General features: G+C 39.6%; 1 protein-coding gene across 7 annotated transcripts in view; it reads left to right on the top strand.

Annotated features, from left to right (window-relative positions):
• The window catches only part of PRKN (parkin RBR E3 ubiquitin protein ligase), a 1,197,054-nt gene that overhangs the window by 578,768 nt on the left and 600,739 nt on the right, over positions 1-17,547 (top strand). For 6 of the 7 annotated variants that reach the window (XM_043544306.1, XM_043544304.1, XM_037895119.2 and 3 more), the window contains one exon: positions 9,840-9,923. The exons of the other annotated variant lie outside the window; for it this stretch is intronic. In XM_043544306.1, coding sequence (XP_043400241.1) covers positions 9,840-9,923 — 84 coding nt within the window. The remainder of the gene's footprint in view (positions 1-9,839; positions 9,924-17,547) is intronic. 7 annotated transcript variants of the gene reach the window in all.

Here is a 17,547-nt window from a genome sequence, read left to right as displayed (position 1 = left end):
TTTGCAAATTGGATACAATTAACTTAGGCTTGAATAGAGACTGGGAGTGCCTAAGTCATTATGCAAGGCAACCTATTTCCCCTTGTTTTTTCCTACCCCCCCCCTTCCTCAGACGTTCTTGTTAAACCCTGGATTTGTGCTGGAAATGGCCCACCTTGATTATCATACACATTGTAAGGAGAGTGATCACTTTAGATAAGCTATTACCAGCAGGAGAGTGGGGTGGGGGGAGAGAAAACCTTTTGTAGTGATAATCACCCATTTTTTCATGGTTTGTGTGTATAAAAACATCTTCTGTACTTTCCACAGTATGCATCCGATGAAGTGAGCTGTAGCTCATGAAAGCTTATGCTCAAATAAATTGGTTATTCTCTAAGGTGCCACAAGTACTCCTTTTCTTTTTTCAATTACTGTTTGTTTATTGAGCTGTGAACGAGTACTTGGTACTGTCCAAACAAATAAGGAGATGCACCAGGTACCCCAAGGATCTTGTTTTGTGGAAATTGTTAGCCATTCAAAATGCTTGACTCTGCATTCCATGATACGGTAGCCGGTAGGTAATGGTGAAACTACATTGTGTTTTCCTTATATAAATTTGTATAATTTTTCTTTTGGAAATATTTCATTGCAGAAATATGTTGATTTCAAGCAAACCAGCTGCTGTTACAAACTGTATTTCCTAAACAGTTGTATTTGCACTCCCCTCCAAATTTTTGTTTGGTCATTAGAGCAGCTTCTTGCTTGGTAGTGAGGTAGATCTGCTTTTCTTCTGCAAGCTTTTTTGTGTTCATGGCTTGGCAACGTTAACCATGACAACTTCATTAGAATCAGTTTATTGTGTGTGAGATCCAGACATTCTTCTCTCAAAATGGTTGTCCTCAGATGCCAACCTATACTGGAGCCAGAACTCACATCTGAAAATTTTGTGCAGAGCAAGATAGGACACTGCTAATATAAGACTTTTTATCTTGCAAACTTTCACATGAGTAAGTCATTACTCAGGTGGCTTATCCCATTGATACTGAGATTATTCATGTGAATGAGGATTTGTACATGTTCTATGACTATAGCCTTACTAAATTCACAGCCATGAAAAAAGTGTCACGGACCGTGAAATCTGCTCTCCCCCTGTGAAATCTGGTCTTTTGTGTGCTTTTACCCTATACTATACCAATTCCATGGGGGAAACCAGAGTTTCTCAAATTGGGTCCCTGACCCAAAAGGGAGTTGCAGGCGATCGTACAGTTATTTTAGAGGGGATTGTGGTATTGCCACCCTTACTTCTGCCAGTGGCCGGAGAGCAGTGGCTGCAGGCCGGGCACCCAGCTCTGAAGGCAGCATCCTGCCAGCAGCAGTGCAGAAGTAAGGGTGGCAATACCATACGATGCCATCCTTACTTCTGCGCTGCTGCCTTCAGAGCTGGGTGGCTGGAGAGTGTTGGCTGCTGACTGAGGGCCCAGCTCTGCATGCAGCAGTGGAGAAGTAAGGGTGGCAATACCATACCATATCATCCTTACTTCTACACTGCTGTGCTCTCAGGAGCTGGGCTCCCAGCCAGCAGCCACTGCTCTCCGCCTGCCAAAACACACTGACAATTATTTTATGATAACATTTCAAGTACTGTAAATGGAACAAATTGTAAAAAGACTAGTAAAAATCTCCTGGTTAAACTGGTAATTTTACATTTCTATATACCTTCTTTTTTTTTCTTTTAAACGAGGTGTCTAACATTGTTAGGCTGCTTTTTGGGGATTTAGAGCAATATATTTTCCACAAAACTGGAAGCTGTTATTTATGTGGTTTTGTTTGGTAGCAAAGTAATAATGTTTATATGATGATGATATCTGGGCAGACACTAGAAATATAATAAGCACGTTATCTCATTTAATAAACATAGTCCAGTTGTATGCATAATTATCAAGATATAAAGCAACCTGAAATAGATATGAAGTGCTACACGATAATAAATGTTGTTGTTCAAATAGATTTACTCATTCTGAATTTAAATGAGATCTCCAATCTCTTAACACTTAGAAGCACATCATGTGGTCTTTGCCCGGCTCTAATCTGGGTAGCTGCAAACTTTGCTCACACAGCAGCCAGATTATTCTTAGTAAAGAGAGCTTGAATAGCTGAAGATAATCAGATGGTTCTCCTAAATTAAATCTGTTAAAGAATTCATAAAAATAAATAGCTGTATATGTAAGTCTTAATTTGTCCTCTGCATTACTGCTTTAATAAAAAGGATGAAAGGCTCTGTTTGGATGTACCATCCTGTACTGTGCTCAGAACAAACATGCCCTCATTCAGCAATGGAAATTTGGTGTACATGGGGATTATTAGAGGAGGGTAATATTCTTGGTTAGGGGAGTTGAGACTGGGTGAGGGTGCTGTTTTACCACTGGTGAACGCTCTCAACGTGATAGCTCTGATGCATATCTAAACTACTGTACTGTAGGTGTTAATTGCATTGACAAAAATGTGATACCTTCAGTCCAAATCCTTATTCATTTCTCTGTGTATATTCAGGAACTGAAACAAATCCTCCCTGTCCTTCCCTTTCATGGATGGACCTCCATTTTGTCAGCCAGTCCACTCTTGTGTATGTCATCTGCCTATCTCTCACACCTGCTTTGGGACATCCATGAAGCTGCAGGGACCATTAAAATGAATCATACAAAATTATGATTACTACTACAGCAATACCATCTGACCATTAAAATCCTGAAAAAATCAATAAAAGTAATCATTTCAGTTCCTTTTCCAGATTCCAGTGCCTTCTTGCAAGGCACTTGTTCTTTGGACTTGAGAACTGTTATGGGAATTCTCACAGTGTATAAGAACAAGAGGTTTGGAGGCACTAGATTTTTGCAACAAAAGGATTAGCAAAGGGGCAGGAAGAGAGGAAAGCTATCAGTGTAACTGGACTAGCAGAGGTTGCTTATTGAACACCAATAGGCTGCTGAAAAACATTGCTTTGTGAAGCATCTCTGCAATGGGAGCAGAGCCAGTTTTCAAAATGGGGAAGGGAAAGGCTGATAATTGCCCTATAATTTTTCAGAGGGGTGATATTGAAGGACCAGCTCCATGAATAGAAAATCTATGAGAGCATATATGCAGGTTTAGGAAAACATGCATTGCCCCAAAATGTGATTGTAAGGCTCAAATGCTTGCTTTATGAAAGCCTTTCAAACATAAGTTGTGAGAATTAGGAGAAAATAATGGCTAAGATTAATTGTTTTCTGCTAAGATGTTATAACATGCACTTGATGTCTGACAGCATGTTGAGTAAGCAATGTCACTATTCCCCCAACACTCATTGTTAAATTGTACACTATTTTGCTGTTGGAATAAGTGCATGAGTAGTTTTCATGCCTCAAATAGAATGATGGAATATATTGCAATTGCAAGTAGATAAAGCAGCATGTTAAGAATGTGCAACAGTCGAAAGCTTGGGCTGACAGCTGTAACATAAATGCTTTGGCCATAGTGTCCAGGGTGTAATTTCTTGCAAGGACATTTGGTTAATTTTTAAAACTTTTTGCACTGATTTCTGTTACTTTGTGTTCAGCACAACTTGCACAGATAAGTAGTTTCTGGCAAACTTAACCCCTTGTGCAATGAAGTGCAGCAAGCGCAACAGACAATTCACCAGCAAGTGACTGAGGGATGATAATGGAGGAAAGGCCACAATTGTGTCTGTGATGCCAGAGGCCACACTGCATGCTGGCCCTGTAGCAATAACAGAAAGGAAACCTAATCCAAAGAGTGGTTTCAGCACCTTTTTGCATAGGAGATCTTTTGTTTGTGGGTGCAAGGAATTAGAAGCATTCTGGGAGAGCCAAGCTGTGCTTAGCACACCAAATTTGTCTAGAATAGACAAAGGCCACAGAGGATATTCTCCAAAGGAATGTGAGAAGTTGCCACTGGACTTGGCTTAGATATACTGTAGCACTCCCTTACTGACTTGTATTCTGGTTTGAATTCTCTTATGCACCAGACGTTATTCCTTACATTACTTTAAAAATCTTTTTTGCATTAATGTTTGTCCCTCACTTGGGTCATTTGCTCAACATTTTAATGATTTATGTCGCCCATGTAGATATTAGTAGTTACAAAGATGTGTTTTAATGATATTCTACTTCATATTGTTCACTGGGGAAGAATATAAAGCCGGGAAAATACAAAGCATTAAGTACATGGATAGTTTCCAGCCTTCTAAATGATTCAAACTGTTTGATGAATCACTGAATTCTATTGTTGACCTCTGTTTCCGACCTTTCTCTGATTTCACAGGTCAACAACTCAATCTAACTACTGCATTTTGAATAATTTGTCATCTGAGATCTCAAGAACACCTCTCCAGTTTTTCATTTTTTTAAAGTGATGATTGCAAGGGATCAAAATGCAGCTGCAGCTTTTAAAATAAAGTTAAACCTTCACTACGGCTGGAAAGCAGTCCCAGTTTAATCAAGTTTCTAGCGATACATTTAAGGGCACCTGAATCCTCCCAGTCTTTCCTGTCTTCATCATGGACCTACGATCCAATATGCCTCCCACCCCCACACCTCTCCCCTAAAAAACCGAAACAGAAAAAATAAAAACATATATTACTATTAAAAGTAAATTCAACTATACTCTTTATTTTTTTCTTATTCGTTCATATTCCAGTCTTCTTGATACTTCATTTTTATTCTGCTCTTTTCCCTTTTACACATTTGAAAAAAAATCAGTGGCGTTTTTATTTTGATCTGCAGCTTTCTCTAGGAGCCCTGTGACTACTACATGAAGGGCAGTCTCTTTAATCTTGCAATCAGGAGGTTTTTCTTCTCATAATACACTCTGATTAATGTAAACTAATAATTATAAACACTGTAGTGTGCAGTGTGTTTCAACAGTGCGACTGATTGGCTGATTTGTAGTTTGACAGATTTTTCTAAAGCTTAGGAAAGAACAAAACAAAAATTGCATTTCAAAGTGCTTATCTCACTTGAATTTGTGTTTTTATTTTGGCACAATTATACCAATGACATTTAGTACCAGTATTGTTAAACAAATGTCACCATTTTAATTATATTGCATTTTCAAGGGTTTATAACTTTTGCTGCTTTACTAACATGGAAAGTTAGATATAAGATTTCAGCTAACCAGTATCTCTTTAAAATATGTGAAATTATTATTAACAACACTTTACATACCATAGCATCTTTCATCTGAAGAGCTGCAACTTCTGCACAGATTTGGGTGATAAGTATTAACCTCATTTTGCAATGGGCCAGTTTAGATATGGACTTCGGGTATGTCTGCACTATCCGCTGGATCGGCAGACAGCGATCAATCCAGCGAGGATCAATTTGTTGGGTCTAGTCTAGACATGATAAATCAACCCCTGAGCGCTCTCCCATCGGCTCCTGTACTCCACCACCGCGAGAGGCACAGGTGGAGTCAGCGGGGAAGAGGCAGCTGTTGAGAAGATACCACGGTAAGTCGATCTAAGTACCTCGATTTCAGCTGGGTTATTCATGTAGCTGAACTTGTGTAACTTAGATCAATTTCACACACACACACAGTGTAGACCAGGGCTAAGTGACTTTCCCTAAATCACTCAGCATGTCAGTGACAGTCAAGAACAGAAGCAACATCTTCTGACTCCTTGCCATGGTCTCTAGCTGAGCATTGAAGGAGACAGAGTAGTCTAGCAATCTAATACCTATCAGGGTAAATTGAAACACTACTATTGACTTGAAGTGCAAGTTACATCAGGCAATAAGCTATCAAAAGGGGCAAAATATATATCTTTTTTTTTTGTTCTGGGTAGTTTTGTTCCTCCAGAAAATGAAAAGGAAAGTTGTAATTAAGCAATATTTATAAAATACTTTGGCACAGTCAACATAACTGTCCTTTCCTTCAAATCCCTCCTTAATAGCCACTTATTTTTCCAAACCTTCCTGGATTAATCTCATACCTTGTATATTATATCTCTTGTTCCTTGCATCAGAACTACTGTCCTTTATTTTATATTTCTTTGACTTGGAGACCAATCCTGGAAACTCTTATTTCCAGAAGTTTGGGCAAATTTTATGCTGGTGTGCATCCATTGATTTCAGTGAAGTTAGACCAGCAAAAAAAAAAAAAATTGATCTGTAGTGTTTGCTGCTTATGAAGCTTTGATAATAAGTGCTATGGCTGGTAATGTCCTTCCAGGATAGGTTATAAACTTCCTTGTGTAGAGACCTTTTGCCTGATTCTTCTATCACTTATGCTGGTATAGCTCCATTGACTTTGAGAGAGTTACACCAGTTTACAATGGTGTAGGTGAGAGAAGAATTAGGTGTCTTGGGTCCAATCTTACACTAGTGAAGTCAGTGGGTGTCACTGTTGTTCCTTGAGCTATGTTGCACGTGTGCTTTCCACTTCAGGTGTGTGCATGCCCAGTGCACGAGTCCGGAGTTGGAGATTTTCCCCGTTTGGTGCATGAACTTTCTCCTGCCTCATGCTGCTGTGTGGTAGTATAAAGTTTGGAGCTGCCCCTTCAGGTCCTTCTTGCTGCCTGAGATTGGTAGACGGAGCATGTTGGCTTGCTTTGCAAAATGTTTTCCCTTAGCCTTGCACCGGCTGCAAGAAGTCTGTCCTGGTAAGTGACCCTCATTCCACCTGTTGAAAGTGCCTAGATGAGGGTCACATCTGGGACAGGTGCCAAATCTGTAGAGACTTGAAGCTCTGGACTAAGAGAGCTAGAGAGGTGAGACTGCATTACCTTCTCGTGGAAGCAATCTTGCATTCACCATGGGGCTTTCATTGGAACAACCTTTATTCATACTCAATAGTAACTGCAAATAATGTAATCACTAGAGCTTGCCAAAGGGCTGTTCTTTCCCTAAGAGTTAGAGCGGGTGGAAAGGATATGGTTCATTTTGAGTTCAGGGTAAGTTTGGGGATTTGTTTTTTGCAATCTGGCCACAATTTACATGGTCATTAATTTCCCAAATGCTGAGAGATCCAGTTTTTGCTTTTGTATAAATAAACCTTTCACATGGTAGGGTTTCCGTATAGTTTACTACTTAATTCCTTCAGCAGTGACTGTTCTATGCAGTATCTAAATTTGGTTAATAATGTTTTTAATGGTTAAAGCCTTTATTCTTTGTTCTTATCGGCGGTGTGTGTGTGTGTGTGTTGTTTCTATCACACCATTCTATCATTCATTTGTTAATAGTAGTTTTGAGATTAAAATAAAATTGGAAGCCTTATTGTAATTTTGAGTGTTTTGGGTACCAGGCGATACTTGCGTAGTTTACAGATATAATACTTTGCAATAATAACGATGACTGTAGTCTTTAACTTGGAAGTTCTTTCTTTTTGTCTGTCTTTTATCACAACCATAAATATCATTGTTTCCATTCAACATGTTGTAGCAATGACCATTCAGGATTTTCTATCTGTTTACTTTAGAAATGGCTTTTTTCTTTAACAGAATAATTAGGTGAGATATCATAATAATTCAAACACCATCGATATGGTCTTACTCCCTTGTATACTTTTTAATTAATAATGTGTATTATACTTAGAGGTGGTGATGATGAAGGTGATCGAAGAAAGTCTGAAGCAATTCTCTTGTTGGTTTAAATTAAAGTTATTAAAGTCCATGTGATAGGTAGGCCCAAGTCCTCCCTTGTGCATTGACTTTAATCTCAGTAAAACAGAAGCCACTTAAATGGTTAAGAAAACAAATACAAGAAAAAAAATGAGGAGTACTTGTGGCACCTTAGAGACTAACGAAGTTATTTGGGCATAAGCTTTCATGGGCTAAAACCCATTTCATCAGATGCATGCAGGGGAAAATACAGTAGGAAGATATATATACACAGAGAAGATGAAAAAATGGGTGTTGCCATAGCAACTGTAACGAGACTAATCAATTAAGGTGGGCTATTATCAGCAGGAGAAAAAAAACTTGTAGTGATAATCAGAATGGCCCATTTCAAACAGTTGACAAGAAGGCATGAGTAATAGTAGGGGAAAAATTAGCATGGGGAAATAGTTTTTACTTTGTGTAATGACTCATCCTGAAGGTTGAAACAACAGACTGGACTTCTACATAGAGTGCTTCCGCCGATGTGCACGGGTTGAAATTGTGGAAAAGCGGCATCACTTGCCCCATAACCTCAGCCGTGCAGAACACAATGCCATTCACAGCCTCAGGAACAACTCTGACATCATAATCAAAACGGCGGACAAAGGTGCTGTTGTCATCATGAATAGGTCAGAATATGAACGAGAGGCTGCTAGGCAGCTCTCCAACACCACATTCTACAGGCCATTACCCTCTCATACCACTGAAAGAAAAGAAACTACACCATTTGCGCAAGAAACTCCCTGAAAAACCACAGGAACAAATCTGCACAGACACTCCCCTAGAACTCCGACCAGGGGTATTGTCTCTGCTACCCAAGATCCATAAACCTGGAAATCCTGGACGCTCCATCATCTCAGGCATTAGCACCCTGACAGCAGGATTGTCTGGCTGTGTAGACTCTCTCTTCAGGCCCTACGCTACCAGCACTCCCAGCTATCTTCGAGACACCACTGAGTTCCTGAGGAAACTGCAATCCATTGGTGATCTTCCAGAAAACACCATCCTGGACACTGTGGACGTAGAAGCCCTCTACACCAACATTCCACACAAAGATGGACTACAAGCTATCAGGAACAGTATCCCTGATAATGCCACGGCAAACCTGGTGGCTGAACTTTGTGACTTTGTCCTCACCCATAACTATTTCACATTTGGGGACAATGTATACCTTCAAATCAGTGGCACTGCTATGGCTACCCGCATGGCCCCACAGTATGCCAACATTTTTATGGCTGACTTAGAACAACGCTTCTTCAGCTCTCGTCCCCTAATGCCCCTACTCTATTTACGCTACCTTGATGACATCTTCAACATCTGGACCCATGGAAAAGAAGCCCTTGAGGAATTCCACCATGATTTCAACAATTTCCATCCCACCATCAAGTCAGCCTGGATCAGTCCACACAAGAGATCCGCTTCCTGGACGCTACAGTGCTCATAAGCGATGGTCACATAAACACCACCCTATACCGGAAACCTACTGACCGCTGTACTTACCTACATGCCTCTAGCTTTCATCCAGGAGACATCACACGATCCATTGTCTACAGCCAAGCTCTAAGATACAACCGCACTTGCTCCAATCCCTGAGACAGAGACAAACACCCTACAAGATCTCTATCAAGAGTTCTTAAAATTACAATACCCACCTGCTGAAGTGAAGAAACAGATTGACAGAGCCAGAAGAATACCCAGAAGTCACCTACTTCAGGACAGGCCCAACAAAGAAAGTGTTTTGCCGATACAGACTAACACGGTTACCACTCTGAAATACAAGAAAGTCACTTAACATTTTCCTGACTTTATTCCATATATCCCCCTCTGAACAACATTGTTGTAATTTTTCCATTTTCAGTCGATCAACTATAGGCTCAGATAAACATTATTCAGACAGAACATGGGTCTTCTGTAGCATTTTTAATCATGATGAAGGAAGTATCCCTGGCTAACTTTAAGCTTTGGGAATACAGAGTTGAGAGTTTGAGTGTTCTTAGGAACACTAGGCACAGAACAGCAGGAGCTGCATTTTCTATTAATGATTAAGCTTTAATGACAAATGTCTTTTTGCCACTTTTAGAACCTTTGACTGTATTTTGTTAGCAGAAGAGTAATAAAGTTCCCGTCTAGCAAAGTTCCAGTAAAGAGAAATGTGTATATGTTTTCTTAACCATTAGATTTAAAAAGTTGTTTGGATTTTATTTTAAAGGGTCCATCTTGCTGGGAGGATGTGCTGATTCCAAACAGAATAGCTGGCACTTGCCAATCCCGGAACTGCCGTGGAGATATAGCGGTAAGATATTGTCAAATGTCATGTTTCTCCAAGACTCAGTGTAATGAGACCATTGCAGAAATAAAGATTTGTAACCATTTTAGAAGTACTTGATTAGACATAAATAGTAAATTGCCATAGATTCTATATTTTAAACAGAATTAGTGACTTACACCAGTTATATAACAAAAGTGGGATATCTGTCAGTCACTGCTCAGAAAATAATATTATTGCCCTGTGGAAAATGAGGAGATTTGTATTTTTTATGAATATATGTACCTCAGTTTACCTGCTTGCTGATATTCTGTCTGACTGCACTGATTTAAATCTAAAGGAGCTGTTAAGAGCATAGGTGGATTGAGGGGGCAAAAGGGGGCATTGTGCCCCTAAACAATAGACATAGTTTGGGGGGACATGGAGGGTGTTGCTTCCCCCTCCCCCCCAACTGCAAGCCTGAGGCAGGCATGTGCAATGTTCTGCAGAGGAGATAGGGGACTACTTCCAGCTTGTGCCCCTGAGGCAGGGAGTCAGAATTTTGTTTATAATCAAGGTGATTAACAGGTAATTAAGATAAGAAAGGACTATTAGGATGTTTCCTAAAGTTAAATGATCTGTTCCAAGCTTGGTGAACTGCAAAAGTAAGTAGCCTAAATGATAGGTTACATTGTTTCAATTGTTGTACTCAAAAGGTGGTAACAAAGTTACTAACATCTTTCTTTGAGAAGATAACTGATTTTTTAGACAAAGGAAATGCAGTAGATCTAAACTTCCTGGATGTCAGTAAGGCATTTGATACAGTTCCACATTAGAAATTGTTAGTTACATTGGAGAAGATGGGGATTAAGATGAGAACTGAAAGGTGGATAAGGAACTGGTTAAAGGGAAGACTACAACAGGTTATATTGAAAGGTGATGTCAGGCTGGAGGGAGGTTACTAGTGGAGTTCCTCAGGGATTTGTCTTGGGACCAACCTTATTTAACATTTTTTTACTGACCGTGGCACAAAAAATGTGAGCGTGCTAATAAAATTTGCAGATGACACAAAGTTGGGAGGTATTGCCAATATCAAGGAGGACTGGAATATCATACAAGAAGATCTGTATGACCTGGTAAACTGGAAGAATAAAAATGGATATTTAATATTGAAAAGTGCAAGGTCATCCATTAAGGATTAACAACAAGAATTTTTGCTGTAAACTGGGGATTTATCAGTTGGAAGTCACAGTGGAGGAGAAAGACCTGGTGTATTGGTTGATCACAGGATGACTATGAGCCATCAATGTGATGCGACTGTGAAAAAGGCTAATGCAGCCCTAAGATATATCAGGCGAGGATTTCCAGTAGAGACAAGGAAGTGTTAGTACCATTAGACGAGGCACTGGTGAGACCTTAATTGGAATACTTAAAGATGAATTCAAACTGGAACAGGTGCAGAGAAGGGCTACTAGGATGATCTGAGGAATGGAAAACCTACCATATGAGAGTAGACTCAAAGAACTTGGCTTGTTTAGCCTAACCAAAAGGGGAGATATGATTGCTCTCTATAAATATATCAGAGGGATAAATACGAGGGAGGGAGAAGAGTTATTTAAGTTAAGTGCCAATGTGGACACAAGAACAAATGGACACAAACTGGCACACCCAGCCGACAGGAGACACTCACGAGAGGTGAGTGCGCCCCTGGCGTCACACCTTGAAAATCACTTTAATTGTCAACCCAGCAGAGTCCAATCCATCAACCTTCAGGGCATGATATATTTTTCAGTTTTAGACGATCAGTATTGTGGTGCTCTTGTTTTAATCTCTATATTTCAAGAAGATAACATTATCATCTTTCTCGAACCCCATTAGGTGCATGAGACAGAAGTCAAATGGTGCCAGTCATCCCTATCCAGGGCTCTTTCTCTCTCCCTCTGTCTTCCTTCTTGGAGCTGTTCTACTTTGTATAAATAGTTAAATATTCCCTGTACCAGTTAGAGAAACTGACTCTATAACCTGGTGGTACTCAGCTGGAATGTGGAAAACGCAGGTCCCTGCCCCAAACCAGGTAGAACCTGAGTGTCCCATATATCAGGTGAGTGCCCTAACCACTGGGCTGTTAGCTATTCTGGGGTGTTATTCCTCTTGGTGGGGGGGGGGTTGTTTGTTTTTTTGTTTGTTTGTTTACATGGTACATTTCAGAGGGTCTTATTTTCTCTCTGCATCAGAATGAAAACAAATATCAAAACTTGACACTTTTCGTAAAGCAAAATTCTTGTTTTGTTGCCATTCCTAAAAATAACCATTCACCAGCATTAAGTCCTCTGGAAAAGAGCTTTATTCTGTAAATAATTCAATTTAATTCAAACCTGCCCCACACTCTCTTTTCAAATACATATACATGTTGCATTTATGAAGTCCGTAGTTCTTATGGGTTTTTTGCCTAACATGAGAAAATATTATACCTTATAATATTTGTGTCATTAATGGCTATAGTTTCCTTGTTAGTTGGGAAGAGGATTTACTAAAGATTTACCTATTTTTTGACAAACTATAATAAACTAATTTCATTTTTGGCATAGATATGTACCACCTCCCTCCCACCAACCTGAGGTTCTGTGGTAGTTTAATTATAGTTTGTATATGCTGCTTCAGGGTTCTTATCTCTCTTTTAATGTTGTTCGCTCATTCTGCTTCTTTGTCTTTTTCTTTAGGATGGATGCATTCAGTGCATTGTTAGCTAAGGGTACTTAGCTAAGGATTCTTTTCAGGTACCCTGTGTATTCTGGTCTGACTGATTTTATGTAGCTGGATTTGCCAGTATAGTTAACAAAGCTGTGTGAAACTTTCTTAATGAAACATAAATGAGATGGAATTTCTTGGGCTGTGTGTTTTGGTACACACCTGTGGCCCAGTCCAGGTGCACCTAGTGGTTTATGAACCTCTTCAGAAATCAGAAACTAAGTTTTGGACAGGCCTGAGCTGAAAGGAGACTCAAAGAGCTTGGCTTGTTTAGCCTAACCAAAAGAAGGCTGAGGGGAGATATGATTGCTCTCTATAAATATATCAGAGGGATAAATACCAGGGAGGGAGAGGAATTATTTAAGCTTAGTAGCAATGTGGACACGAGAACAAATTGATATAAACTGGCCATCAGGAGGTTTAGACTTGAAATTAGACAAAGATTTCTAACCGTCAGAGGAGTGAAGTTCTGGAATAGCCTTCCAAGGGGAGCAGGGGAGGCAAAAGACATATCTGACTTCAAGACTAAGTTTGATAAGTTTATGGAGGGGATGGTATGATGGGATAGCCTAATTTTGTCAATTAATTGATCTTTGAATATTAGCGGTAAATATGCCCAATGGCCTGTGATGGGATGCTAGATAGAGTGGGATCTGAGTTACTACAAAGAATTCTTTCCTGAGTGTCTGGCTGGTGAGTTTTGCCCACATGCTCAGGGTTTAGCTGATCACCATATATGGGGTCAGGAAGGAATTTTCCTCCAGGGCAGATTGGCAGAGGGCCTGGGGGTTTTTCGCCTTCTTCTGTAGCGGGGAGCACTTGCTGGAGGATTCTCTGCACCTTGAAGTCTTTAAAGGTGATGATTTGAGGACTTCAGTAGCTCAGACATAGGTCAGGGGTTTGTTACAGGAGTGGGTGGATGAGATTCTGTGGCCTGCATTATGCAGGAGGTCAGACTAGACGATCAGAATGGTCCCTTCTGACCTTGAAGTCTATGATTCTATGTTTTTGTAGCTGGCATTATTCATTGTATGTCTGTCTGTCTTTCAGACTTTTATTTGTATTGTAGTTACACCTAGAAGGCCTAGGTTTCTGAGTGGTAGCCGTGTTAGTCTGTATCAGCAAAAACAATGAGGCACTTTAGAGTCTAAACAAATTTATTTGGGCAAAAGCTTTCGTGGGCTGTAACCCACTTCATCAGATGCATGGAGTGAAAAAAAAAGGAGGCAGGTATAAATATACAGCACATGAAAAGATGGGAGATGCCTTACCAAGGTGTGTGTGTGTTGGGGGGGGTCAGTGCTAATGAGGCCAATTCAATCATGGTGGATGTGGCCCATTCCCAACAGTGGTCAAGAAGGCATAGTATCAACAGAGGGAAAATTATTTTTTGTAGTGACCCAGCCACTCCCATTCTTTATTCAGGCCTATCTGTGACAAAATCTTAGCCTCAATTATCATGTAGAAATTTGCCTTCATGGCATAGGAGATAGGTGTATTACCAAGATAAAACTACTGCTTTAGTACCAGCTCTGATGTCATTGATAGTTCACAAAGTGTTTTGAACTGCTGCACCCATGTTGTTCAAAGGCCTGTCCGAAGTAACATGTTGTGATCCCTCCTTATCTGTTATCAGTTAGATCTACTTCCACATAGACATCTCTATGTGCTACCAGCTGCCTGTATTCTTGCTTAGACAGTGGAAGAATTCCTTTCCTGTTCACAGGGCTCTGTACTTTTAGTGACTTCCTACATGGATCAGCAAGCCAGGAGATGAAACTGAAGCTCCATTTTCCAGATAGAGAACAGGGAATGGCAGTTGGAGACTTCAGTCTCTGTCTACTTTTGGCTTCTTGTGGGACATGGCAATCAGAGATTGTGTCGAATCTGGTAGGTGAGATGAGTGCATCTGGTATGGGATCCACACGCCCAAGCTCGTTCTGTCTGCTGAGACTTCCAACAAATGCATGTACCCAATTCAGTTACACCCGTCCACCGGGAACTGAATTTAGTACACTAAATAGCTATTGCTACCACTTGGCTTGGATTTGTGTCAGCAGAAGATGATATTCTATATCTCATGGATCCCCTGAGGTATGCAGTTTCCCACAAAAGTTTTTAAAGTAAATAATATTTAGATTAGTTTATGTTCTAGGGGTTACCACTGACAAATCAGGACATGAACATACTGAGTATTTTAAAACTCTGTCCAATCCTTGTGGTGTTCACTTTTTTAATTGAAGCAAGACTTTTCACACTAAAGTACATGAAGACAGTTGTGATTCCTGTTTCTTGTGGGAGAGTTGCAAGAGCTGCATGAAGGTGTACTTTTTTAACATAGCATCTTAATTAAGAAGATCTGGACTGTAGATTCACACATCACCACAGCATTCTAGGATTTTAAATTATGATATTGGATGGATGAGCCATTCATTTTACTCTGTGGAAGAAAGTTGTTGGATTTGACCAACTTCACCAATGGCCTACGCAGCCATAGCTACAATGATTTCATAGAGCTGTTCCTGCACCATTGTCTTCTAGATACCTTCTAGCTGGGGCCAGTAACCTTGAAGCCTATTTGTCTGGTTATTTAACATTAAAATATTTTTAAATCTATTTTTATTTAAATATTTATAATCTGAGACAAAACTTTTCAATTTTGTGGAGGAAGAATTTGAATGTTTGCCCACACAAAGGCAGCCAGGAGCACTTCCTCTGTCTACCAAAATTAGACAGTGATATTACATAGCTACATCTGTATTTTTTGCTCATTGTGTATAGGGAAAACTATTGATGCTTCAATTAAATGGGTAAAAAGTAGTGTGGAAAAAGGCAGAATGAGTATTTAACTGATTCCGCAATGTTATAAACCAGTGAAATCTAGTTGATGACCTCTGTTTCCAATATTCTCCAATTAAATGGCTTTTTTTAAAAGCCAAATCTTTCAGACATGGATGCTAACAGCTAAGCATTTAAATCCATACTAAGGGACCTTAAGTGATTTTCAGAGAAGCTTGATTTCCTTTGGCTTCCAGTGAATCCATTTCCATTCAGTGATAGAAATGCTATTTTTTTCAGTCTTTCACTCCATGTTGGGTAGTGCATGAGGTAGTCTTTTTGCCCACTCCTACTTTATGTTGGATGGTGGTGTTCATAGCAGAAACAATATTTCTGTAATGCCTTGTCATTGATGCAGATCTTCCTTTTCCTAGCCATGTGCTTCTGATTGTCATGATGATGGACTTAATGAAAGAGGAAAGCAAGATTCCTCTGTCTTTTTAGTGGAATAGCTTCTGCAGCCCATTTGTCACTCTTTCTGATGGATGAGTAATGAAGAATTCTAAGGACTGTTGCCAGAAATTAGGAACTTTAATTTTGTTAGATAGAAATATGAAAATACAGTAATTGACAACCTTCAAAAGGATAGAAATGAGAAGTTCAATTTAAAGTTAAGTAAAATATTTCAACTTTCAGCTGTGATTCCATGAGTGCCTTAATGATACAATGGATTGTAATGCAGGATATATGTTCCAGTGTACTCAAAAATATGAAAATTATTTGATTCATTTTCATGGCTCACTTGCTCAGTATAGACTAAAATGAACTTATTTTCATATGATCTACTGCATGTATTTATTGTGCTTTTGATTCCAAGATATGAGTCTTTGGTGTAAAAGAAATAGCAAATGAGAATTTGCTAATGCTTTGCTATAATATACAGTAATTAAGGACAACTAGAATGCATAAAAGATAAATAATACACCTTTAACGTACCTATTCATGACTGACTGCTCTCTCTTTCTATGAAACAGGCAGGTTCTAAGAGCCAATCATACAAAGTTTGTCTTTTATCCTCCTCAAAATTACACTGTTACACTGCTGTAATATTCTTCTCAGTCTTTCTTCTAGTTCAGGAAAGTTTTAAGCTATGTGACCTGACAGTATCTCTCTATTGGGTCTTAAGTTGTAGGGTGCTATCCTGAGAAAGATGAGAGCGCACACAAGTTCATAAAAAAGAAAGTTTGGATGCAGACTTGGCCCATTACAAACAATGCATCTGCTGAACTCCAAGATTTTTCTCCTGGGTTGCTGTAGTTCTGCTGGACTCTGATAATGCTATTACTGTGCAACACACCAAACCTGTGTAAAAAACCTCCACATTACTCCAAGGAGAGAGCATAAGTGTAGTTCATCTTCTTGTGCTGCTGTTGCCTTCTGCTGCTGATTCACAGACGCATTTTGCTTTGAGATGGATGAGTGGAAAGTGACACACCCTGACATCTTTAGAACTATTTCATTGACCAGGAATCCTTCCTAAATAAGGAAGAAACTCAATCTTTCATGAGCTATCTGATCGCATATTCAATCAGGAGCACAGAACATTTTTTTTAAAGAGAAGATTGCATCCATCAAGAGTTCCTCTGGTTTTGTTTTTTCCTTTCTCTGTTCTTTTTCTTGAATAGGTTGAGTAAAAACCTATGGAAATTATCTTCTAGTCTCCAGGATGCTAGGCTTTACTCTTCCTTGAGGGTAATTGAGTTAAAACTTGAATTGCTTTTGAGCCTTTGTCGTTTATCTAGGCAGCCAGAGGTGACCTTGTCCAACGCAGAATGCAACCCTTGCTTGAGCATCTAAGTCCCATAAAATGTGTGAAAACTTTATTGATAGTTGACCATTGAAGTTAATTAGTGCAAATGGTTTATGAAGTGCTGCTTCCGAGCAGAAGAAATGTGTTCTGTGGCTCATAAGTCCTTCCAGTCCTATGCCTGCATACTGAATTTTTAGGACACTTCTTATAGTCAGAAGTTGAGCAAGCTGATTCCATAGACACATAGCCAGATGCTTGTTTCCTTATACAGGAGTGTATGCCTCTGTCTTTCTCAACTGCCCTGTAATCATTAAAGGGGTGAAGAGCTGATTTGTG

The sequence above is a fragment of the Chelonia mydas genome, chromosome 3, assembly GCF_015237465.2.
Source record: "Chelonia mydas isolate rCheMyd1 chromosome 3, rCheMyd1.pri.v2, whole genome shotgun sequence".
Classification (NCBI taxonomy): Eukaryota; Metazoa; Chordata; order Testudines; family Cheloniidae; genus Chelonia; species Chelonia mydas.
Note: the sequence above shows the minus strand (reverse complement) of the source record. Positions and strands in the feature narration are given on the sequence as shown.